The sequence below is a fragment of the Ahaetulla prasina genome, chromosome 6, assembly GCF_028640845.1.
Source record: "Ahaetulla prasina isolate Xishuangbanna chromosome 6, ASM2864084v1, whole genome shotgun sequence".
NCBI lineage: Eukaryota > Metazoa > Chordata > Lepidosauria > Squamata > Colubridae > Ahaetulla > Ahaetulla prasina.
In genome coordinates, this window is record NC_080544.1 from 66,046,031 (window position 1) to 66,072,822 (window position 26,792).

The 26,792-nt window shown below is 36.3% G+C and overlaps 1 protein-coding gene across 5 annotated transcripts in view; it reads left to right on the forward strand.

Moving 5' to 3' along the window:
• VPS8 (VPS8 subunit of CORVET complex) overlaps window positions 1-26,792 on the forward strand; it is a 139,822-nt gene that overhangs the window by 78,845 nt on the left and 34,185 nt on the right. For all 5 annotated transcript variants that reach the window (XR_009155627.1, XR_009155626.1, XM_058187348.1 and 2 more), the window contains 10 exons: window positions 5,751-5,797; window positions 8,662-8,803; window positions 10,136-10,225; window positions 10,823-10,865; window positions 11,123-11,220; window positions 13,127-13,199; window positions 14,055-14,137; window positions 19,956-20,036; window positions 24,685-24,854; window positions 26,483-26,651. Coding sequence is in view for 3 of the 5 variants with exons in the window: in XM_058187348.1 (XP_058043331.1) it covers window positions 5,751-5,797; window positions 8,662-8,803; window positions 10,136-10,225; window positions 10,823-10,865; window positions 11,123-11,220; window positions 13,127-13,199; window positions 14,055-14,137; window positions 19,956-20,036; window positions 24,685-24,854; window positions 26,483-26,651 (996 nt within the window). In the remaining 2 variants the exon portion in view is untranslated. The remainder of the gene's footprint in view (window positions 1-5,750; window positions 5,798-8,661; window positions 8,804-10,135; window positions 10,226-10,822; window positions 10,866-11,122; window positions 11,221-13,126; window positions 13,200-14,054; window positions 14,138-19,955; window positions 20,037-24,684; window positions 24,855-26,482; window positions 26,652-26,792) is intronic.

A 26,792-nucleotide genomic window follows, 5' to 3' on the forward strand; every position in this document is an offset into this window, starting at 1 on the left:
CTTCGTGGCCACTAAGCCAGGCCGCCAGCTGGAGTAGGCCACTCACCCGCCGGGCCTGCTGGGTCATGCCACCAGCCCCAACTACTGGGCCAGTTCGCCGGACCCAGTCGCCCACCAACAGGCTAGGCCCTCGCCAGACCGGTCCAGCCAGGCCGCCGCCATCGCCGCCACTGCCGACAGCACCGCCGCCGCCGGGGGGAGAGAGCTCCAAGGCTCCTCCCGGAGCAACGCCAGGCCAGGCCGCCGCCGCCACCGAAGAACTCGGCCGCCGCCGCTGGAAAAGGCCAGGCTGCCCACACCACCGACACCGCAGTCAAAGGGGCGAGGGGAGATGGCTCTAAGGCCCCTCCCAGAGCAGAGCAGAGCCGGGCCGCCGCTGCCGCCGCCGGAGAACCAACCGCCGCCGCCGCTGGAAAAGGCCGGGCCGCTGCCGCTACCGCCGTCGGCCATATCACCGCCGGAGGGAGAGCGCTCCGGGACTCCTCCTGAGCCACCCCGCCTCAATCCGCCCATCCTCCGACCCGTCGCACTGTCCTCTACCCGGGCGGGGGCTCCAAGCTGTCAAAAAGACCCCCCCCGACCCGGTCGGGTCCAAAATAGGCCCGTCGCCGCAACAGCTGTTCAGCGGCGCGGCGCCATCTTAGACATGCGCAGATTTACCTCTATAATGCCAGTTAAATAAACGGAATGTCTTGTGCTTAGTACTTCTCTTCAGTTTGAAATCGATAGAATATGCAAGCAACATGGGCTTCTTATGACTGGAGACTGGAATACCAAAGTTGGAAATATTGGGAAGAAAATGTAGATGGATTGTATGGCTTAGCAAATCAAAATGAAGCAGGAGAACTTACTAATTTCTACAATTCTAACAATTTCTCCATAGCTAATACAGCCCTCAAATAACCAAAGCAAATGTCCATATATATGGACATCATCAGCTAGGATACATAAAAATTAAATTAAGCATATTATTGCTAAATGCAGATGGAAAAACTCTGTTATAGTATTACACATAGCCAGGTGCTTATGTAAATTTAGAGATAAGCTAAAGAAGAAGAAAGCCAGTCAACAATATGACGTTAAGCATGTATCTGCTATTTTAAAGAGTACATCTGGAGTTATTTTGAACTCCTAAACTTCATTGATTGAGAAATGAACTTAAAGAAATTGTAAAGATAAGTGTAAAAAAGAGACTGTCAACAATGATATTTTTTTTTAAAAAAAAGCAAAGTGATTGCCAGAACAAACCATGTATACGGTTAAAAAGAGATGCCAAAGCTGAGAAAGAAACACATCTCAGGGAGGAACTTAAGACAGAATTTCAGAGAGCTGTTAGAAGATACAAAAACAATATTACAACAATGTAATGTAAAGGCATTGAAGATGGAAACAGACATTGAAAAACAAAGTCTTTCAAAAGATTTGTGAATGCAAAAGGAGGTTTCAACCTTGTATTGATATGCTAAAGCAGGGGTCTTCAACCTTGGTCCCTTTAAGACTTGTGGACTTCAACTCCCAGAGTCCCAGAATTGCTTTGCTTTTTTTTTTTTTTTGATTTGCTTTGCCTTTTTTTTTTTTTGACTTTGCTGGCTGAGGGACTCTGGGAATTGAAGTCCACAAGTCTTAAAGGGACCAAGGTTGGAGACCCCTGTGCTAAAGGACACCAGTAGTAAAATAGTAACCAAAGCAAAGAATATCAAAGAAAAATAGAAAGAGGACATTGAAATATGGTATGGTACAGGAAAGTTTCAGACCAAAGATATATGGATTGTACAGATGGAGAACTAACTGAACTGATCACTTATGTCTCTTTGAAGTTCAAGCCCGCATTCTTTTACAGTACGAGAAGCCTGACTGAATAGAGAAGTGACAAATTGGTTTTTCTTAAGGGGACTGAGGGAGATTGGAGAATGGATTTATTATACTTAACTGGAAACCACATCTATCTGGACTTTTGTTGGAAAGATGGACCAATTGTAGAGATGGAATTTACTATTTTTACTTAGACAACAGTTGATAAGCAATGGCATTAAGAAACAAATGTGCATATTTGATCAAGGATGAATTTGGAATAGAAAAGATGCTGTAGCAAATTTTCAAGTTGACTACAATAACAGTTTGTTAACAGAGGGCTTTAAAACTTTAGCCTTTCTTTTTTATTATTTTTATTTATTTATTTATTTATTTATTTATTGTTTAAATTTATATACCGCCCTATCTCCCAAAGGACTCAGGGCGGTTTACAGGCATTTAAAAAACAGGTAAATACAATCTAAAAACAGTTAAAAAACTTATTCTAAAAGCCTAAATTAAAAATATGAAAATAAAACCCAATTTAAAAACCGTAAATTAAAATCTAGCTCAGTCCTGCGCAATTAAATAAGTATGTTTTAAGCTCGCGGCGGAAGGTCTGAAGGTCCGGAAGCTGACGAAGTCCTGGGGGTAGTTCGTTCCAGAGGGTGGGAGCCCCCACAGAGAAGGCCCTTCCCCTGGGCGTCGCCTAAAACAATATTATTATTGTTCTTCCTGTTTACTATTTTGTCATGAATATAGTATATAGATAACAGGCCTGTATATAAATGATGGTAATTGCTACTCTACTTAACATCATTGAAATCAATATCATTTGAAAATAGTTTTACCAGTTTAAAAATTTTGGGGGTCTATTTTGCAAGAGGTGGGAACCAATATTGTAATGTTTAGTAATGTATTAATCTGTATTTAACTCAGAGGGATAATATGTGCATATGTGTTGTTGTTTTCTTTTCAATGCACCTTTTTTAATGTCTTGTTTTTTTGTGGGGGGGGTGTTGTTTGTTTCAATTTTTGGGAGCTTTGTATTTTAACTTTTTTTTGAATAAAATAAAAATACAAATTTAAAAAAGGAGAAACCCAAAGAATTGATTATAAAAAGCATGTCAACGCATGGAATGTGATTAGAAAAATAGGAAACCCAGAAGATTTCTTTATCCCCATAAGAAACCTATATACAGACCTACTATAGAAGAATGGATATTGAAAGTTACTAATTTGGCTGAGATGGCTAAAATCTCAGCCTTTTTGAAAGACACTACACAAGAAAAATATCTAACTGAATGGAAAAAATGGATGGAATATACGCAAAATAAATATCAGATTAAGAGATATCAGATTGCCTTTGAATGATAGGATGTATTTATGTCTGATTTGTATGGGGGAAGTTAGGATTTGAGAAGAAGGGGAGGACTACAATTTGTGTTAGGGAAAATTTAGCGTATGATTGTTTTCTTTTTGAACTATACCTTGTGTTTGCTCTGGAAAGTCGGGGGGGCGAGGGAGGAGGGTGGTTTTGGACGGAGGGGGGAGTGGACGGAGGGAGGAGGAGGGGGGGAAAAGGGGGGGAAAAAATTTTGTAAAAACTTTTTCAATAATAAAAAAAAAGAAACCTATATACAGGTCAGGAAGCCTCAATAGAGATAGAACATAATGAAGCAGACTGGCTCCAAGTTGGAAAATAAATGAAACAAGGCTGTATGCTCTTCGCCTCATTTAGTCAATCTACACAGTAAATATATAATAAGGGGTTGGGGGAAAAATAAGTGTGGTTTTGAAACTGGAGGAAAAAACTTCAATTATCTGTGGTATACTGATAACTCTATTCTGACAGTCAAAAATGCAAATTAAATATGAATACCAACCAATGGCAACAGATACAGCAACCAGCACTAGAACTGATTGAAGATATAGGAATTGAGGATTGTTTCAGTCTTTTAGGATCAGTCATTTAACAATAAAGGAACAAATCTGTAGAGCAGGGCTGCCAAACTCGTGGCCCACAGGCCAGATGTATCACGTGCTGGCCCCGCCCACATCCAGTTTAGCAAAGGGGGGGAAAGTCCCGATATGTCACGGGATGAGTTTGACACCCCTGCTGTAGAGATTCTCAGTCATCCAGGTCATGGTTGTCCCAAAGGTGCTTTCTCAGGAGGCAACTGGACTTTCTTGTTTTTTCTTTTGAAGACATTTCGCTTCTCATCCAAGAAGCTTCTTCAGCTCTGACAGGATAGTGGGGAATGGAAGTATTTATTTATTTTGCAAGGAATATAAATCCTTCCATTCCGTACTATCCTGTCAGAGCTGAAGAAGCTTCTAGGATGAGAAGTGAAATGTCTTCAAAAGAAAAAAACAACGAAGTCCAGTTGCCTCCAGGAGAAAAAAAGAGCACCTTTGGGACAGTAAAGGAACAAGCAGTCAAGAAACATGCCATAAACTAAACCCAAAGATCTGTGACACTAAAAATAGCAATCATTGCAAGAGAGAACATGTAAACAACACAGTCAAATAACAGAATTCAAGAATAGGTTAAAATAATGCAGGTTGCTCAGTCAACTGGGCACTACATAATTTAGCTGCGGTGGCACAGTGGTTAGAATGTAGTAGTGCTGATCACCAACTGCCAGCAGTTTGGCAGTTCAAATCTCACCAGGCTCAAGGTTGACTCAGCCTTCCATCCTTCCGAGGTCGGTAAAATGAGGACCCAGTTTGTTGGGGGCAATAGGCTGATTCTGTAAACCGCTTAGCTGTAAAGCACTGTGAAGTGGTATATAAGTCTAAGTGCTATTGCTATAATTTCTGAGGAGAGTTGTCACAAAGGATAAGAAATCAAATTTTGCAAAATTGTCAGTATCTAAGATCATACTGCTTTCTTAAAAATTTCATTCTCAGCAACAAGATTTTTTGTTTGGAATTTGGCAGGAAGATATTTAAAAGAAGTCTGCCCTTGATTTATTAAAAAGAATGGTTTTTTTAATGGACTGATAGATTGAAGCTTATTGGTGTTCCTCCAGTGAGAACATTGGCAGTAGCAAACAAGCTGCATTAAAATGGGTCTGCTTTCTTCTGATACATAATGTAATCTTTAGGGAAGATTAAGCCCATTGTAGAGGACACACAGAGTGCGAGGTTGAACATCAGTTGAGAAGATATTCTTGCATATATTCCAGAATTCCCAGCAGTATTCAGGTGTTCTGTGACAGACAGTGGCTGTAATAGGAAGCCTGAGTTATGCTGCCATGTATTTGAATACCTGCTGTTTGTACCAATTTAAAATAGCTTGAGGATGTTGAATAATGTAATGTGCTTGTAGAAGCAGTTGTTTTTGAATCTAGACATGTTATTATCTTTAGCCAGTGAATATTAAATGGATTTAATGCTTTGGAATATTCTGTTCTATAACTGCTGAATATCATTCATATTCATAATAGATCAAGTACAGGTAGTCCTCCACTTACGACCACAATTGAGCCCAAAATTTATGTTGCTAAGTGAAACAGTTTTGCCCTTTCTTGTTAAATTTCTTTCTTTCTTACGACCTTTCTTGTTAAATGAATTGATGCATTTGTTAGTAACACGGTTGTTAAGTGAATCTGGCTTCCCCTTGACTTTGCTTGTCGGAAGGTCACAAAATGTGATCACATGACCTGAGGACACTGCAATCATCGGAAATATGAGTCAGTTGCCAAGCATCTGAAGTTTGATCACATAACCATGGGGATGCTTCAGTAGTCGTAAAACGGTCAAAAGTCACTTTTTTTCAGTGTCATTGCAACTTTGAAAGGTCACTAAATGAACTGTCGTAAATTGAGGATTACCTGTATACCAAATTTGTAGGGAAATCATAAGCAGACTGAATCACTAAATCTGTTAAAATATTAAGAATAGTTGAATCTTAAACACTGTGTTCACTTTGCTTTCCTACCTTTTCTTGTCAGGATGAACATTTACTTTTCCAATTTTTGAAGAGTCTCCTTGATCCAAGGTATGTATGTATACATTTTAACTCCTGAAATCTCATTAATTATGTTAGTATTTGATTGTAACTTATATACTTGCTTTGAAAAAAATCTCATTGTGAAGAAACAAATGTGTGGCTTAGGATGGTATTTTATCAAATAGATTAGACTTTTGTGGTAATGATTGTTATTAATTAATATTCCATCTACAAGGAATCTTTAAACAGATTTGCCATCCAGTTTCTCTGATTCTTGGACCCCACTTTAATAGTGAAATCAATTGATTTTTCTTGTGAATCTCAATAGTAACAAATGCTTCCATACTGCTACAATGGAGTATACGAGCAATTTTATTTTTGATAAAGCAAATATAAATATCACATCTTACGTACCACTAGGAAAGAAAAATCAATCATATATCACTTTCTTCATAGTCTACTATAAATGGCTGTTGCATAAGATATGACTATTGGAGAGTTAGTCACTTTGCAGAGGAACTTGATTTTAACATATGAGGCACTATAAAAATTTGATAAGTAACAGAAAGCATCTCATAAAGCCATTTGTAATCATTTCTGTGTCAGGAGTGCTGTTGGCTCTCAGTTTTGTATACTCTTTGTTACAGAGATCCTAAATACTGTGAGAGATACCTGTAAGAGATTATATAACCACTCATTTGGTTATGGGCAAAAATGTTCTTGGCTTTCTTTATATACAGTACCAAAGCAATCCTATAGATCCACATTTCTCCCTTGCCCATTTCAATTTATGTCTAGTTTAAAACAGATTTTCAGTTAAATTAAATCTTGCAAACTAATCTCCTTGTAATTCCCTTTCTTTCAATATAGTTACATCACAAGAGGCTTTTTTTTTGTCTTTCATTAGATTCTCTGCTATAAAGCTGTTAGAAAGAAATCTGTTTTAATAAAATAATGTATACACTGAAGGGAAGGCAGTTTTTTGCTTGGGAATATCTTCTGTTCTTAATATCTTCATTATTAAGTTTTTCTCAAACAATAGCAAAGAGTATGTCTCTTGCTAGGAATTTTAGGTATTGTAATTATAACGTATCTGGAAGATGTCAAATTAGTGAAGTTTATAGTAACTTAAAATCAATCTATATTACTTCCTCACTTAGTTAAAATACAGCTATTATGTTTGCCTGAACGAAATTACAGTTAAGTCACAATTTGCTTCCATTTCTTATTATTTGGATGTCTTTTTTCTTTTTTGTACATCATTTAAAAATCCGAATTCTTTGGTTTCTAACTGTTTTAGAGAAATCAGTAGAAGCCAGTCACACTATTTTCTCAATCCTACAGACTTTCAGAAATCAAGCACTCCAAATTCAATTCCATATAGCAAGTCCTCTCCTTTCTTCTTCTGCACCTATGTTTTTGTGCATTTTTAAAGAGTGGCCAAACCCTTATTTAGCCATGTATCTGTTGTTTTTTGTATGGATGTTGCTGCTATCCATTGTGCTAATTTCAGCTCAGTTTTTGAGACAGGCAACTAAGCAGGGATATATTGGACAAGGTAAGCTTGTAAGTAAGAAAAATGCTACAGCTCCATGCTATCAACTAGTATGCCCTGCCAGTCATCAGATACCAGTATAGTAAGCTGGTCAAAGGAGGACAGGGAGGCTTCAATGTGAAGATCTGGAAGCTCCTCACAATGTATGGAGGGTTCCATACTGAGTCCAACATTTATAACCAGAGGCTATATACCATCCACAGAAAGAGCAAGCAGGGTGTGATGAGTGTCAAAGCTGTTGTCCTCAAAACATTTCAGGAGTACATCAGTAAGACAGGACCCAAATATGAACGTTGAAAGAATGCCTGGGACAACAGCAGATGTGGGATGAAGATCAAGCAGAATAAGTGCCCTAGCAAGACAAGATTCTGCATGGGATGTACTCTTGACAGATAACTGAGGTGTCTGACACTGGGAAATCCTTCCAATGGTTGGAAAGGCTGGACTAAAAGATAGCACTGATCCTAACAGCACAAAAACAGGCACCAAGCACCACATCTATAGAAGCACGGATTTACCACACCAGACAAGATCTGGAGTGCAGACTATGCAGTGAGGCCTTGGAAAAAACCCAACAAATAGTGTGGTAGACCTATACTTCTTGTGCTGCTATGCTGAGTGCTTCAGTGGCAGTACAATGCAGACAAGAACAGCATATATTGAATGGTATAACCAAATCGCTGGCATTGTGTATAGAAACATCTGTAAGTGTATGGGCTGGACCCTCCCAAGTCCAGATTGGGGGAGTGGGGAGGTCCACCGAAGGTCATGGAGAATAATAGGGCTAACATCTTGTGGGACTTTCAGATCCAAATGGACAGGAAGATACTTCATGGTAATAGACAAGGACCAGGAGTAGTGACAGATGTAGTGGTATCAGCAGTATCAGGAAGGACACTGTAGAAGTGCCAGGGTATGGTATACTGTAGAACTAGTGTGGGTATGGAAAATAAAGGCCAAAGTTGCTGCAGTAGTGGTAGCAGCTCTCAAAGCTGTGATTCCTAAACTGGGAGAGTAGCTCCAACAGACCCCAGGAAGGACATCAAGGCTCTCTTCTCTGTCCAGAAGTGTGCAGAGCTAAGAAAAACTGAAATACTGCACAGTGGTAGTTGACAAAGAATGAGGAAGACACATACCACCCATAGGGGTGAGAAAGAAATTTTATATATATTTTCCATAGAGTTCTCATATGAAAAATTATGGACACTCTATATTCTATGAATTCTAATAAATACTTTCTCTGCATATGAGTACGTTTCAATATGGTTTTGTGTATATTATCACAATATGTAATGTCTGTATCTGAAGTGTTTAGGATATATTAGTATCTAATATTAAGAAATATTTGTTATTTCAGGGAAGGTATCAATCAAGATTTGCTTCAGCTTTCTCCCTCTATTACTGAACAGTTTATTGATTTGCTGTGTCGGTATGATGCTGACCAGGTCTTAGAGACTTTGAAGTTCCTGGAGTCCTATAGACCGGAAGAGATAATTCAGGTAACATGTGTGAATAGGATGAAACTAGAGTCAGTTTTGTAAGATCTACTATTAAAATCAATTATATTATTTTACACTGTTACACAATTATCTTTCTTTACGCAGTTAGTGCAGTATTGTAGACCCCATCTCCACGACATCATACAGGTCTCTCTGTTGTCTACTGTATGTATGAAGCATGAGCTTGTCTAAGCTTTTGTCTATGGAAGTTGGAACTCAACATTATCAAGATCCTATAGTAATCCTGTGTACTAGCCTTTCTGGAAACTAGACTTGTTTGTATCAGTGTACATATATAGACTTGCAAAATTCAGAGATTCATCTTTAATATGTGGATGTCTAGCACTAGGCAAAAGGAAACTGTGCAACCATTGAGGCCTATTCCCTCACTATGCTAATTTGAACTAGTTTACAGCTAAACATTTTTAAGTAGGAATTTCCAAGCCAATGTAACTTGAACATGATCTGACAATCTAAGTTGTCAAAAATTCTATACAGGCACTTGTTACTGTAGATTACCATCGTTTAGCTTGATATAATTTTAGCAAGAGCTTTGTCCATTCAAGATGTGATCCCTTTTTTGCTTCAAAATTTTGTTACATTTCTATGGCAATGAAATGTTGAACTGTTACAACTGAAGAAACAACAACTACTGAATCAGGAAGATACTCAAATGAAATTATAAGGGAGAAGACACCAGAGATCATTGGTACATACTATAGAAGTTCTGTATAACTTCCTTTTATATATTTTTTAAAAAATAATATGGTTCAGTCACTGAGACCAGAGGTTTTGTCTTCCAAGCGGTCAGACTCATGCTGGAGTTCATCCTGTCAGAGAGAAGTTCCCTGAGGATGGACTCCAGCACGAGTCCGAAAGCTTGAAAGACAAAACCTCTGATCTCGGTGACTGACCCAGACTGGATCCTGCAACATTATTGTAGGACGTGTATATTCGCCTTCGTTCATGAAAAATGAAAAAAGAAATTGAAAAGGGATCAGGATGATGCCAGGTAATTAAGCTTTTGTAAATTGTTACCTTGCATCTGAAATTCCTTCTCTTTAATTTGCTTCTCTTTCTTCTACTATAATGAAAAATATAGAAGGTTAATTGTGCAGGAAATTTTTAGCCTAGCAAAAAGGTGATCCAGAATATCCTGTTTCTCCCAGAATAAGATATAAGACATCCCCTGATAATAAGCCCAATTGGCTTTTTGAGCGCACGGCAATACGGCCAAGCGCTTATTTCAGGGTTCAAAAAAAATATAAGACAGGGTGTTATTTTTGGGAAAACATGGTAGAAATCGCTAAAATTGTTTGGCATTTTATGCAGGTCACCCAAAAATATCAGCTCCATGAGGCTTCTTCTTACTTGCTTGAAAAGAAAGATGACATTCCTGGTGCCTTCTTAATTATGCTTGAGGTATAACAGAGTGGAAACTTCACTGTGAAATGGCAAGAGTTTTTTTTCTTTTTATTTAGAAAAAAAATTAAACTGAATAAAAAATTAATATTGGGGGTGGTCAATGTTGTATGCATTAAAAATCTAGAATTCATTGGATTTAATGTATATATTTACCAAATTTGAATTAAGCTGTCAAGTTGATTTTTATCTTTAGAAGAAGCTTTATGATTCTTATTCTTATTCAATTCTGATCATAATTTTAAAATTGAAAACAGATGTTTGTAAGACCTGTCAGTTTTATTATGTGTGTAAATATATGAATATATGTATTTGTCACTGCAGTTCTTACTGAGAGCAGAGGTAGTCCTCAATCAGCCACCGTAATGGAGCCTGCCCATTACAGCTGAAAATAAAATAAAATGCCCCACATGATGACCTCTCTTAATGGCTGCTCTCCCTAGTGTGGCCCACTATACAGAGATATGGCCAATTCTTACAAAAGTTGAGGAAAATGTAGAAGTCTTAGTGAATGAGAGAGGAATAGAATGGGTACTTATAGATAGCTTATAAAATGCCATGTGAATTCAAATAACACAAAATACGATTTTTTCTTAGTGGTTACAAAGCAAGCTTTCAGCACTGACTTCTGGAGATAAAAGTAAGTTTCGAAACAGATGTATTTGTGCATTCATTTTGAACAAAATTCAATGTTATATTAAATGTTTGTGTTATTCAGTCAGAATCAAGACCAGGCTTTGTAGACATTTATTAATTTTTATTTCTCATTTCCAAAGACCTATTATATGTAAAACACATTCCTTGTTGATGTGATTTAATACTTTTACACCTAGATTTTAATTGCCTTAAGTACAAAATAATATCTAATTACTAATTTCTCTCTAATCCAAATTTCAGCACAACTTCCTTTACTAAAAGATATTGAAGGTACCTTAGCAAAAACAATTGCACTTTGCCAGAGGAATTCACACAAATTTAATCAGCAGGAGCGAGAAGTAAGTATTCCGTTATACTCTGGCTTTAAAAAAGGGATACATTTGTTTCCCATAAAGCCACTTTTTTTGTAACATTAAGGTAGACTTGTAACATTTTGGTAACATTAAGGTAGACATCATATATTTCATCTATTTTCCTATCACCCATTTTATAAAGTCAATAATATTTCCTGTTGAGATAAGTGCAACCCCAAATCTTTCTGATGTATTACCAACCGCACTCAACATGTAGTCCTCAATGGAACTACATCCACATGGAGGGAAGTATGCAGTGGAGTACCCCAAGGCTCTGTTTTAGGCCCAGTACTCTTCAACATCTTCATCAATGACTTGGACAAGGGGATAGATGGGGAACTCATCAAATTTGCAGATGACACCAAGCTGGCAGGAATAGCCAACACTCCAGAAGATAGGCTCAAGTTACAGAAGGATCTTGACAGACTTGAACATTGGGCGCTATCTAACAAAATGAAATTCAACAGTGAAAAAAGTAAGGTTCTACATTTAGGCAAAAAACAAAACAAAATACACAGGTACCGTATATGTGGTACCTTGCTCAATAGTAGTACCTGTGAGAGGGATCTTGGAGTGGACAACCATTTAGATATGAGCCAGCAGTGTGCAGCAACTGCTAAAAAAGCCAACACAGTTCTGGGCTACATAAACAGAGGGATAGAATCAAGATCATGTGAAGTGTTAATGCCACTTTATAATGCCTTGGTAAGGCCACACTTGGAATACTTCATTCAGTTTTGGTTGCCGCGATGTAAAAAAGATGCTAAGACTCTAGAAAGAGTGCAGAGAAGAGATGATTAGGGGAGGTTAGAACATATGAAGAACGGTTGCAGGAACTGGGTATGTCTAGTTTAATAAAAAGAAGGACTAGGGGAGACATGATAGCAGTGTTCCAATATCTCAGGGGTTGCCACAAAGAAGAGGGAGTCAGGCTGTTCCCCAAAGCACCTGAGGGTAGAACAAGAAGCAATGGGTGGAAACTGATCAAGGAAAGAAGCAACTTAGAACTAAGGAGAAATTTCCTGACAGTTAGAACAATCAATAAGTGGAACGACTTGTCTGCAGAAGTTGTGAATACTCCAACACTGGATATTTTTAAGAAAATGTTGGATGGGTTTCCTGCCTGGGCAGGGGGTTGGACTAGAAAGCCTCCAAGGTCCCTTCCAACTCCATTGTTATTGTTGTTGTTGTTGGTAATCCACATTCTGGATTCACAAGGTAGGAAACAAAGAATCTGAATTAAGGTAATCCCACTCAATTACTGTGGAAGAGAAAGCTGTGTGAGGTCTGTCTGCCTTTTAAATAACAGCCACATAACATGTTTTTCTCCTTTACTAGAAATACTTTCCTTCCATTATCCTATAAAAGAGAACGCTAATTTGTATTTTAATAAGAAATATTGAAAAACTATTGGGCTCTGCCACACTACACTATATATTCTATAGCAGAATCCTTCCCAGTGCACTTTCACACCAGCATGCCTTGCCTACTAGACCTGATTCCAAAAGGTATGCTGTGAAATGTTAGCAGTGAAGTTGGTTGGGATAGAGAAATTGTGTTGAGATTGTCTGCAACCAAAATGTCCTGGGTGCATTATGCAAAGCAAGATGGGAGGGTGGGAAATGATGGTAGCAGCAGTCCCTAAAATAGCTCCCCCAATATGGGAACAGTGCATTGGGAGATACGTTGCATTTATCACTTAGATGAGGGAGAAAGTCTTATTTCCCAAGGGGCAGCCAGGCACTTATGTTCTTTTCGGTTTATAGTGGTATTGGTGCTACTTTGCAGCAGGTACAGGCTTTGGGCACATCCAGGGACAGAAGCAAGATATTCTGTGTGAGACTGATAGAGGTTTTTTTTTGTGCAACTTAGAGATTCCTCTTGTTTTTAGGCACTGTGGTTTCCGCTCCTAGAGGCAATGTTGTCACCCCAAAGATCTGCACTGCTACCCTGTTACTCTGAATGTAAGCATGTTTGTCTCCTTTTTTGTCCAAGAAGTGATATCCAAGACAAAATGACAAGAAAGCTATGAATTAGTTTTGCTACTGAGCAATTAACTTGAACGTAATATCAGGAATATATTTCTAAATAATATTTCTTTACTTTTCCCTTTCTGTGATAAAATCATGAATTTGAGCCTGGTATGACTTGATATTTGAAGCATGATTTTGGCAACATTTTTCATCAGTAAAGCTTCTGGAGCTATCTTCTTTTGCATTTAAATGTAGCTATTGAGTTTATTTATTTATCAAATTTCTACATTATTCATCTCACCTACATGATATTTAAGTTAGTCTACTTTTGCAAAAGTAATTTTAATTTTGGGAAATCTTTTGAAAATATCACTGATTTGAAATGCAATTAGGTGAAGCAGGTATATGAGGGCACTGTAAAATGCTAAAATTAAATGCAAATTTAATTTTAAACATTTTTAAAAGTACCCAACATCTCACAGTATCACCATATCTTGCAAAATGTCAGTGTTCTCAAATGAAATCGTGTAAGATTTCACCTTTCAATATTATCCTGTGAAGTTCCACAAATCTCAGTAGTGAGATCACTGAAAACTCTTAATTTTTAAACAGTTAACATTATTTTTTGTGTTGCATGATCCTGTAAAACTTTGCTATTTGCTGCCAAGAAAGCTGCTTACCCCTGAGTTAAGACACTAAAGAGATTCCAATTCAATTATTCAACAAAAGGAAAAATTTACTAGCCACATACATCATTCTTATTAATTGTATTCACTATTGAGACAAAAATTACAGACTTAAATCAAATTCATTGCTATGAGTTTTATTGTCATATTTGTTCTTTAGATTTGAAGAACTTGACAATGCAAGTATTGAACAATATGACAACATTCATTGCTCTGCCATTAATTTTGCAGAGAATCCTACAGGTGAGTTGTGGCAAATAATATAGTTACCTCAAAAACTCTTAATGTGCATTGTAAAGCTACATGTTATGTTGCGTTCTCTTTTGCTTGATTTGAAGTATGGTATTGTTTCAAATTCATACTGATATTGGAAATAACATGTATATGTCAGAACAGTACTGCATACCTTTTGAACAAAGTGCAATCCAGTGGTGAGAAAAGTGAAGTTTTACACTTAGGCAACAAAAACCAAATGCACAATTATAGAATTAATAGCACAGCAGTAACTGTGAGAGGGATCTAGGAGTCCTAGTGGACAGCCATTTAAATATGAGCCAGCAGTGTGCTGCATCAACAGAGATAATATCAAGGTCACTTTGGTAAGAATACACTTGGAATACTGCATTCAGTTTTGGTCACCACGATAAAAAAAAAAGTTGATATTCTATAAAGAATGCAGAGAAGAGCAGTAAATGTGATTGGTGGTTAAAACATAGGAAGAACGTTTGTAGGAATTGAGTATGTCTAGTGCAAGCCTGTCAAACACCCAGCCTGCAGGCCAGATGCGTCACATGCTGGCCACACCCACACCCAGTTTAGCAAAGGGGAAAAAACTCCCAATACATCGTGTGACGCCACTGTGACAATGTGAGTTTAACACCCCTGGTTTATTGTAATGAAAAGAAGGATGAGGGGTGACATGATAACAGTTTCCAATATTTGAAGACTGTCACAGAAGAGAAGGATCAATCTATTCTTCAAAGCACCCAAAGACAGGACAAGAAGTAACGAATGGAAATTTATCAAGGAGAGATCCAATCTAGAACTAAGGAGAAATTTTCTGACAGTGAGAAAAATTCATCAGTGGAACAGCTTGCTTCCAGAATTGTGGGTGCTCCATCACTATAGGCTTTTAAGAAGGGATTGGACACAAAGGCAAATATATATGTCCCAGGATAATGTTGCAGGATCCAATCTGGATCAGTCACTGGGACCAGAAGTTTAGTCTTCCGAGCTTTCAGGGTCTTGCTGGAGCCCATCCTCAGGAAATTTCTCTAGCAGAGTGTGTGCTTTGGGCTATTCTGTGTATGGTATTTATATGGTTCCTGGTGTGGCTTTTTAGTAGTTGAGTGGGGTGTTGATGGTTGTATATTAAGTTGTTGGCTGTTGACTTAATTACCCTAGAATGGTATAGGCTCTCCTGCTTGGGCAGGGGATTGGACTAGATCCTTTCCAAATCTGGTATTCTGTATACTGTTTTGCATCTGATTTGGTGAGTAATGTGGTAGAAGAGATTAGATAAATGATTATTTGTACAGTAGGAAAACAAAAACTTAATCAGACATACTTGTAACAGATTGGAATTTTGAGGAGATTATGTAGGCTTTGTAGGAATTAATTTCAGAATTGGTCCAAATGAGAATTCTAATGTAACTAAAATTTTAAAGCTTAATTGGGACTGAAATTCCATATATTTTTTATATGTTTTGGCATGTGAGTTTTCAAAATAACTAATAGAGCACATTCTTCCTGTTCCTGAAATCTCAATTTAAAAAGAACATAAATCTGGTGAAAGACCTCTGTATGAAGATTTGAACAGCCAAAGCTCATCAAAATGTGATAACACTGGAATAATTAGATATATAGGTCTGCCCTAGTATAAAACAGATACCTTTATCTATAAAATAATAAGATTATCTTGAATACCATCTGTGTTGGGGCATGGAAAGGATGAAAAATATTGCTTAATCTCTCCTTTGGAAACTCAAAGTATCTGTTCAAAACTGTGTTAGTTGCTTTCTTCACTTTGCCAATGACCAGCCCACCTGTGAGTTAAAGAAAACCTGAGGTGTATTTTCCTTATTTTTCTTTTCTATGCTGAACTGAAACACAGAATAAGCAGAACATATTTCAGTAAGCTCTGTTTGCCTTTTAGATGTAGTACAAGAATTGTTATTTGTTCGTTTTTATCCAATAACATCTTCATTTCAAGACACTGCAAAAATTCACTTTTGTCAAAAGTATTTTGTTTTATTGGAAAACTTTGTACTTCTTACTAAATCAGTGTTCCTGCTGGAAATGAAATTTTAAAAAGCAGTTTTATTGCCAGATTTGTGATTAAATAAATCTATTCCAACAAAAGCCTACTGGCTTTCCAGTTTATATTAGCCATATAATTGCTTTGTGGGGTGTTTCAGTTTCCCAGCGTGTGATTTATTATACTAAGTCTCATGACAACTGGGTAGATAATATATTTGTTAAGTTGTTATTCATTTGATACTTTGAAGAAATGAAACTCTGTGAGTCTAATCTCAGCATCATAATCACTCTTTATAGTTGTTTTTCTGCAATGAAATGTATCTTTCCAAAAGAAAAGACATATCTATTATTCTACCTTTTAATTCAGTTGATTTTTGGTTATAGTTTTATTTTAAATTGTCATGGAGCTCTTTTTTTCCTATGTGCATATAACAAAGACCTCTTGCATACAAAAATAAGCTTATTAATTAAGGGTGTTCAAGTCATAGAAATACAGTTCAGTTAACTGTTTCCAGTTATATTTACAGAATAGAAGTCTTTTCCTACAGTTCATTTTGCTGTGTACTTGTTTAATGATAATATTCAGCATCACTTTTGTTATTGCTATCAGGTGCTGATGAAAATAATTATATTGGCACTTATCTAATATATTAAATACATTCAACATACGATATACCGGAACACCATGCTATCTAAAATGCTTTCAGCCTGTTCTGTGGATAAGGGACTTATATATGTTAATTATCTATTTGCATCAAATAAAATCCCAGAAACATAAATGTTTATATTTGATAAGAAAGAAATTGTATAATATGCACTTTTTAAAAGAGAGGAATTTTCTTATTGCATTATGGAAACTATGATTACTAGAGTTGCTCAATAGTGAGATGGGTAACACTATATATTTATTTAATAATTTATTTATAAATAAATAAAATAATAGGAATCATCTGAATGCCATTGTGAATGATCGACATCTGATCTATGATTTTACATTGCATTGTTGATTTATCTAATGTACGTAAATATGCTATTCTCTTTCAAACAGTATTATACAGAATATACCAAAGGAATAACAAATAATAATCAAAGTAAATTGAAAGCATTCGATAAGAATAAGAAAAGGAAGCACACCTAAAACTGATTTCTGCCATATTTCAATATGCATCTCCATATTTGCTGTAGTTGCAAACTCTCCTTGTTTTCACCACTTCATACAGTAACTTTTGTTCCTGAAATATTTCATCTCTTCCTTTTTCACAGATTCATATGAAATCCCATCTTGATCCATTTTGCCTTTGTTTCTTTATTTGTTTAGCAATTCTCGTGTTATTCATTCTCTTGCTATAATTCAGACCAACTTGGCATGTGCTTCTCTCATTCAATACAGTATCTTGATCTTTTGACCATCACAGTGTAAAAACATTAAGATTATGGAGTTAAAAACTGTAACATTAATAATTTGTTTATAAGTTATGAGGATATGAGACAGTATGAAAAGAGTACTGTAATAGAATTGCTATAAAAAACATGATAAATTATAGGTTAGGTAGAATTACTGTTTAATTCAGGCGATGAATAGGATATAATGAATAACACTTTATGCAATCTAAAAAAACAAAACAAAATTAAAAATTGAAGAGCAGCAACAGCAACTATAAAATTGAGTAACTGGACATTTAAAGCAGACGTATAATAATTAGGCATGTGTCAAGCCTTATTTCCATTACCTGGCAGCTAAGGAACTTTTTAAAAAGAAAAATCTTATCTGTGCTTGTGAAAAGTCAGAATTGGAGATGGCTTCTGCCTCTACACTCTGTCTTACGTATATTCATGTTCGACATCATTGTAATAAGCAGCTGTAGCCATTTTCCTTTTATAATTCTTATTTTAATTTACCAGTAAGGCTCGAATGATCAGTACAATATCAGAAATTTGAATTAATGTCATGCCATTTAAAAGAGCCATTTAGCTGATTTGTTTTCTATTGGGGATTCATTTCCCACTCTTCCCAAAAGCTCTTTACTTTAAATCAAGCTTGATTAATGGCGACTTTGTGAATACCTTTAATATTTTCTTGCTAAGTATATGGAAGTAGTTTGCCACTGTTTTTTTCCAAGGTCTTTTTTGATGATTTGGAAAAGTCTTACAGTGTATAGTCTTGAGGTTTTCTAGTGGTTGGCCCTTTGTGAGGCGGTCTGATTTTAATTAGCTTTTACAAGAGCAGCAAAGTTTGGCTTAGTGCTGCTACCTACTATGGTGCCCTATAATAACCTTGCCCAAACAATTTAACATTATGTATTTATTTTTTAAAAAGCTTGAAATGATCTATAAATGCAAAAGTATGTCATAAATTGCTATTTCTTTACATTTCTGTCTTTAATTCTCTAGCAAGCCTATGTTTTTCTTCGGCATATCCTTCCCAAGAGAGTATCTCCAAAAAGTAGTTGGCTATCTAGCAGATAAAAATAGTTTGCTGTATGTCATGGATCAGGTACATGCTGCATTAAGAGCTCAGATTTCCCAGTTGTTCTCCATAATTTATATAGTGTTGCAGCACGATGTACTTTCTAAGTTGCTGCTTTTAAATTATGCATGCTGAAAAAAATAGAATGGAAAGTATCTATTTGAAACTGGATATGACCCCACTCCCCATCCTTAAAAAGTTTCATTGCTATTGGAATATGTTCAGGAATTTAAAAAATAATGCATTTCTAAGAAAAAAAATAGCTCTCCCTTTTTTAGAACCTGTTCAAGCGATAAGACTGATTATGTCTTAATACTGCAGCACTAAGTTGTACATTGAGAGGAGAAGATGCAGCAAAAGACAAGGCATTTTGAAAGCATATAGGATACTTTAGGTCATAGAATATTTGTAAGGTAGATTCCATGTGCATTGCAGACACAATACAAAATGTCATAAAACATTTCCTGCGATGAAGCTTGATTGTGCTGTACAGTTCATCATGAGTTATTTTCAACATGAGCTGATACATCTCTTAATATATCCCAGCTTTTCTAGTAAAGGCAGTATGTTAGAAGCTCTCTCGTTATAGAAGGCATTGAGAAATCTGGTAAAGAAATACCTCTGAAAGGAAATGCACTATGGCATTTCCCTTCTCTGATAAAACAAGTTCATTGGAGACTAGAAACCCCCCAAAGTAAGTTTTGACACAATTCTTCTACAGCAGAACTAATTCAAAGTGACCTCATGCAGGATCTTAAATATTCTGATGGGGTCCCAAAGGTACTTTTTCAAGAGACAACTGGACTTTCTGGTTTTTCTTTGACAATGTTTCGCTTCTCATCCAAGAAGCTTCTTCCACTCTCAGTGCTCATCCAAGAAGCAAGAAGCAAAACGTCTTCAAAGAAAGAAGCCAAACGTCTTCAAAAAAAAACCCAGAAAGTCCAGTTGCCTCTTGAAAAAGCACCTTTGGGACAACCATGACCTGGATGACTGATGGGGTATTATTTTTTTTACAGTGTTTTAAGAAAACCTTTACTAGTAGAAAACCATGTGAATATCCATGAAGAGAGATTTAATCTCTTGTCACAAAACCCTCCTCTTTTGAATTTATCTTCTGCAGATTTGTAAACACAGAAATATTTTTGTTGAAAAAAAAGATAAGCTAACTATAGAAATTATAGCTCTGTTTATTTCTTGCATTCTATCAGTCTTATTGGATAAGAGACATGAGATACACTTGTTTTATTGTAGTTAGAGGGGAAAAATATTTAACAGTCAAGCTTTCATTTATCTGTTTTAATTAATGTTGATTATCTTCTAATAACTTTCACACAGGATCCAGTATATGGAAAAGGAAAACTTGGAGAAATTCAGAGTCTTGTACTGGGTATGCTAGACAGCTTTAACTATGAGCAGGTAAATAGAAGGTGGGGATTTTTTTCTTGTTGATTAAAATTGCCGTTGTCCAAGATTTAGTTTATTCTTCTTTGTTCCTTATCAGCTTCTAAGAGCTTTAACCAAGAAAACTTTAGCGACCTAAAACCAAGTAATTAACTTGTCACTTAATATGGTATTGTCTATTTGCTTTCTATAGCATACAGATTTTTTTCTGCACAAAGTTGTCCCATCTATTTCATGTACAAAGATTGTATAGCTTTTGAGCTGCAATTCCTCCCAATACATACATTACTTAGAAAACTGCAGTATAAAAGTTAGTAACGTAACTATGTTCAGATGAATATATTTGGTCCATTAAGTGTAAATTAGGCCAATTCCTAATTCATAATTATGTAAATTCCATCTTGATTCTTCCTGGACACCAATTAAGCAAATCACCACACATTTGGAAGTTCTATATGGTAAATGGCTGTACCATCAAGTATGTGCCTATACCCAGTGCTGATCCTTGGTCTTAATGTGAGCAATTACCTGGGTGTTCACATTAAATAAACTCAAGGTAAACTATGGTAATATCTTTTGACAGCATCATCTTTGATGAAGTGAACTCTGACTTTGCCTACCATCTTCTGTTTATCAATACAGACAAAATAACAAGTAGCATTTATCACAAATTGCATTCATAAGTTCTAGTTTTTCAGAATTCAATTCTTCTATTACTGTATCTCCCTTTTTGTAAAGAGCTGTGTAGTTAGATTTTTAAAAGCAAAAACAAGAATGTAGGAAATCAAGACACCATTATTTCTCTCAAACCCAGTTGTCTGTTTGCCACTTATAGCAAGGTTAAATTCAGCTGAATATTTTGTTCTTGCCATTGAATTGGGATTTGAAAAGCTGTCCTTGAAAAGATGAAATTCATTAAACTTCAGTAGATGATTTAGATAGTCTGTAAATATTCAGTTCCTAAATGCAGTTTCCTGATTCTTTACTAATTTTTGTATTGCTGAAAAGTGGGGTTCAGTTTCTTTATATCTAAGTGCAGCTTTTTATTATTTCCAAACCTGGTGATGGAAATTGATTTAAGGTGAAAAGTTTTAGAATTGTACACTGTACCACATTAAATAAATAAGATGTACTGTATATTTGCTTATGCTTACCTGCTTAAAAACAATTTATGGGTTTATTATCAGCTGAAATAATTATTCAGTGAAGGGCTGTTTTTCATCTAGTAATATTTGGCCTGGCACATGTTTATGAAATTTTTTGAGAGAGGATCTTTATCTTCCCTGAATAGAATGGATGGAATTGAATGAACCTTGTACAGATCCCCTTTAGAAATCTGTCAGTTCCCCCTCTTTTTTTTTTCCAGATCATGTCTCTTTCTCTTCCTTCTTCCTCTCCAACACTCACTGGGTCTTTAGTTTTTATCCCCACTTATCAGGCTTAAAGGAATCTGGGTGCAATGCATCCTTGTTTTTGTGAAGAGCTAATTTAAGATTCCTCTGAACTGTGGATCAACTACATCCTCTTCAATTCCTTAAGAAGGATGAAGCTATCCATTTATAGGAAAAAGGTGTTCGTTTACCCTCAGGTCCTGGGAAGCATACAATAATAGAGCTAAAACTAATACATATATATAAAACAAATATTATTATGGTTTATGGCATAGTCAGCCAGATGTTTAGACTGGTTCTGGCATTTTTGTCCACCTATCAAGTCCTTCCCAAGGACCTGGGGTATACAGTGTTTATTGTTTCATGGTGTTAAAGGTACCATTGCAGATTGTAAGCTGTTCCAAGTAAAGCTGTCTTTTGCAATTGACTGATAGTGACTTTTTTCAATGCTGATGGTGTTCAAGTAGTTTTGGGATTGCACCAAAGGTGCCTATTATTGTTGGTAGTAGTCATAGGCATTCTACTTCTATTTGGAGATCTTTTTGTTTTATGTTTTTCTCCAGTTCTTTCTCAAGGGAATTATATAGCAGGTGCTTGTCTGTTTGAATTCTAAAGTCCCGAAGCACTTTAAATTTCTTCATTTTCTATTACTTTCTCTATTTTATGGTCCCATCAGTTCTTGTGTGCAGGCAAGTGGTATTTCTTGAAGAAATTTCAATGCACTGTTGGTACTTCACCATGCTGCTGTTTGTCGTCAGTTTCTTCAGCTTCTCTGCCGAGGCAGCACATTGTCTGTTGCTGTCTTCTCATTTCTGGTTTTGTATGCATTAGTTCTTAAGGCCTCATTGTGTGTAGCCTGAATTAGTCCCTCTCTCTTTCTTCAACTTTCCTTCTCTTAGCCATTGCCAGGTCTAATTATCTGATATGCTATTTTTTTAATGTAATGGTCATGCAGTACTTTCCCTTGTCATGTCTCTTTTCTAGCCTTAATTAGGTCTCTCTTGTAAGCTAGTTGGTCTCTCCAGTACTCAGTAAGCCTTCCTAGTATACTAGCTTCAGTGCATTTTCTTCACTATGCTTCAGATATTCTTCCACTGCCCTTTTTTCTTCTTCAACTGTCTGGTGTACTTGCAACATTCCATGTCCACCTATTTTCTTGGCAAATAGAGTCTGTCAACACTGTTGTGTGGATGAAGGGCATGATTCACTGCTATTATTTTTCTAATCTCACCTAGGGCTTTTTCTGGTTGAGTCCAGTCCACTATTCCAGATGCATACCTTATGACTGGAATTGCCCAAATGTTAATTGCCTTGATGGTATTTCCTTCACTGAGTTTGGATTTTCAGATCTTCTTCACTTTTATGATGTATTCACTTCTAACCTTTTTGACTTCAGCATGCTTGATCTTGTGAGCTTGAAGGATTCCCAATTATTAGTAATGATGATTTCATTTTCGGAGGGCATCTTGATTCCCTCAGCTTTCACTATTTTCCCACTGATTGTGAGGGTGGCAGTTTATCCAATCCAAACTCCACTGCAATGTCTTGGTCCATTTTTTAACTGTGTTGAGCAGCAATTCCATTTCAGGTGGTGTTTTTCTATACAGTTTCAAATTATCCTTTTAAAGATGCTGGGATGTTTTGGCAGATACTTTTGTTATTTGATAGACATGGTCTGACTTGTTCAGTATTGTTGACAAAGGAATCAGTGCAATGCCAACAGTAGTAGTGGTAGTAGTAATAGTGATAGTAAATTTCCTTGAAAGATTCCTCTCTTGATTTTAACTTCTCCTAGCCTAGACCAATAATTGTGTCTTCCATTGTGCCATTGATCTTTGTGCTGAAAGCTTCTGATATTTCTACTGACTCCTGTTATTTCTAGGAACTTGTTTATTCAATCATGTGGCAGAGAGTTGAATGCCTTCTTGTAATAAATCCAAGCTACATTTAAGTTGATCTTTCCTCCTCTTGCACTATTCCAAAATCATCTTGTCAGTTAAGAGCTGATCTTTTGTCCTTCTACTGTTGAGGAAAGTTTCTTTCTGCTCAGGTGAAAAGCTTATTTTCAGCTTGATGCTGTTGAATTGTATCAGCTACCACAGCAGTTAGCAATCTGAAAGTAAGCAAATAACTAGCCTGTAGTTGTCTGGTGCTGCCCTTTTGCTGAATCTTTCATTGTCAAGTAAATTTTGCCAGATGCTAACCAATCTTCAATCTTTACCTCTTAGCAGTATGTTGTTAAATTACTTAGCAATGAGTGGTTGTAGACCTGTTAGATGTTTCAACCAAAAGCCATGCAATTTATCTTCATCTGGTAGTGGCCAATTATTGATTTTCCTTGCCCTTTTATCACAATTTCTGCTATTATTACAAGTTCTTTCATTCAGCTTCTTTTTTATTCTTATCTTCATTCTTTATCCAAGCTGAATTTTTGTTAAGTTTGTTTGGGAGCTGCACCCAGGACTGCATTGTTTCTTCTCTACCAGGTGTTGACTGGTTCACTGCAGTCTCTCCATTGATCGATGTTAAAAACTGTTCTGATTTGATTGAAATTGGGAGATTCTGCCTTTAGTGTGCAATATGAGTTTTGTATCTGCTGATTGTTTATTGTATATATAAATCCTTCCATTCCCCACCATTGAGTCCAATCTGAAGAAGCTTCTTGGATGAGAAGCAAAACATGTTCAAAGAAAAACAGGAAAGTCCAGTTGCCTCTTGAAAAAGCATATCTGCTGATCTTTTTGGCTGTAGCGGTTATCTGTTTCTTTATTATTTCCAGTACTTCCTTAATCATTCTTGTTTCTAGGAGATTTTTCTTGATCAGGTATTCTTTGGTCTTGTTCTTCAGCCTCCTTTCTTTCAGTGTCAAATATAGATCCCTAGCCAACGGGACTCACAGCATGTCCATTCTGCTGGATCTGGTAGGTTGGGTAGATGTAATGTTTCCTATGTAATTATTGGGGGGAAATTATTCAAATGCTGTAAAAATAATTAATTACTCCAAAATGGCAAAAAATTAAATCAGAAAGCACAATCATTAGAATACTTCAAAATGTATGGTATCAAACAAGAAGCATTTGATAGTATGGTAGATTTGTAATACAGAAGAAATAGTGAACTTTCTAGGAAGCTAGACTAACATATAATTTATATTAAGATGTGTAATTTCTGTCTTGTGTTAATATTCATGTGGAGATTCTTTTCTACGTGCAAAATGTATATAACGTGGCAACAACTTAAATGATTTCTTTATTACTCTTTTTCCTGGCTAGACTCTTTTGGAGACAACAACAAGCTTACTTAACCGTGATCTCCACTGGTCCTTACGTAATTTGAAAGCATCTATGACTAGAGGCCTCAATCCCAAACAAGATTATTGCTGTATTTGTTTGCAACAGTACAAGAGAAGGCAACAGACTGGTGACCAAATTGTAGTATTCAGGTAAGTCCAGACTAGTGAACAGCTTCAACAATGAATGGATTTGCAAGGGAGTGAAGAATTTTAGGGAACTCAGATTTACTAATTAATGAAGATAAGGAACTTTGATACTGAGCACAAAGTGTTCCATTGCTATATCACTAATAATTTAATGTATGTAGATGTCCACCTTGTCTATTACTATCCAAGCTATAGCCTTCTAATAATATTAGTTTTTTCAGTTGAAAGAAAATTATGTAATAACCAGTAATGGAAGTTATTAAATACAGGGCAGTTAATCCTTTATTCGCCAGACAAGCAAAATTATAAATGGGTTGAACCTGCAAACACAAAGCTTTCAGTTAGCATTACAGTTCATAGGTAGTGATAATGTAGGATTTTTATTATTTGGAAGTGCTTAATTTATATAATACTGTAAAATCTCCATTTTGGTTCTGCTTCTAATTCATTTTACATAACGTTGAATTTCAACAATGAAAGGGCAATGGTGCCTAGTCATCATAAAACACAATCTTGTGTGGCCACTATCGACTAAGAAATGCAAGAAATATAAAAATTGCTTTAACTGCAGGTGACAAAAAACTCTCCTGTCTCATAGAGCCGGGATGAAATTCAGCAGGTTCTGACAGATTCTGGAGAACCGGTAGCGGAAATTTTGAGTAGTTCAGAGAACCGGCAAATACCACCTCTGGCTGGCCCCAGAGTGGGGTGGGAATGGAGATTTTGCAATTTCCTTCCCCCAGGAGTGGGGAGGGAATGGGGATTTTGCAGTATCCTTCCCTTGGACTGGGGTAGGAATGGAGATTTTGCAGTATCCTTCCCCTGCCATGCCCACCAAGCCACACCCACAGAACCGGTAGTAAAAAAAATTGAATTCCACCACTGCATAGAGCTGAGAGAAACTAAAATATGATTAGAGAGCAGGCTTCTTACAGTAATATTACCATTCCTATTTCTTGTGCAAGACAGTGGGGGAGAATGTTGTGCCTGATTTTATTAAAATAGAAGTTGTAACATGCTTGATTGGGAAAGGAAAATAATGTCAGATTTTCAGGGAAGAGGGCAGGGAAAAGGGAAATTTTGCACGATAAGGTAGGAACTTGTATTTCCAAACAGCTTTAGTTATTAACTGAGGATAAGAAAAATTTGCTGTATATTAGGGTAAATCTGTATTTCTTGAAAGGGCTGCTTCCAAAGAGGGGGTCCATCTCAGATGCCTTCAAGACTTGACTTTTATCCATTCTTGTCAACATATTGATGATAGTTATATGAGTAATACAATCAAATCTCTGTCTAGAATTAATCTCATGGCTTAATTATCATAATAAAGGTTTTAAAAGTGAGATTTGGTACTATCTGATATAGCAGGCAATAAGTGTAAAAGGAAGGTTTCTTAAGAATGCATTCAATTGCATATGTATGGTAGGAAGTTGCATGGAAATCTGAATAAGGAACTATAACATTACACTGTTAATGTCTAAAAATGGCTTAAACATTAAGATACTTTTTAGAAATATAATACTTGTTGTAAATAAGTTTTTAGATTTGATTATACATTTTAAGAAGTTAGGTATTCAGTTTTATGTTATGTGTGCCTACAATGTAATATATGTAATCTATTTTTATAACAGTTGTGGCCATTTGTACCATTCTCTTTGTCTGCTAAGTAAAGAGTGTGGCACTGAAACAACAGGACAGATGAGGTGGACTTGCTTTAAATGCAGTGCAAGTCATAAAGGAGAGAAAGTAAGTTTGACTTCCTTGGAGATGAAGAAAAGAACTCCGGTATCACTTGCTCAGGTAAGACTTGAAGAAGTGACCATACATAAAATATTGATATGCTGACTGATTGATTGATTTAGTCTGCTACTTGAAACCAACTGGACTTCAGATAGTTTTCGAAAGTTACAATAAGAATAATTATTAATTAAAGAGCCACAA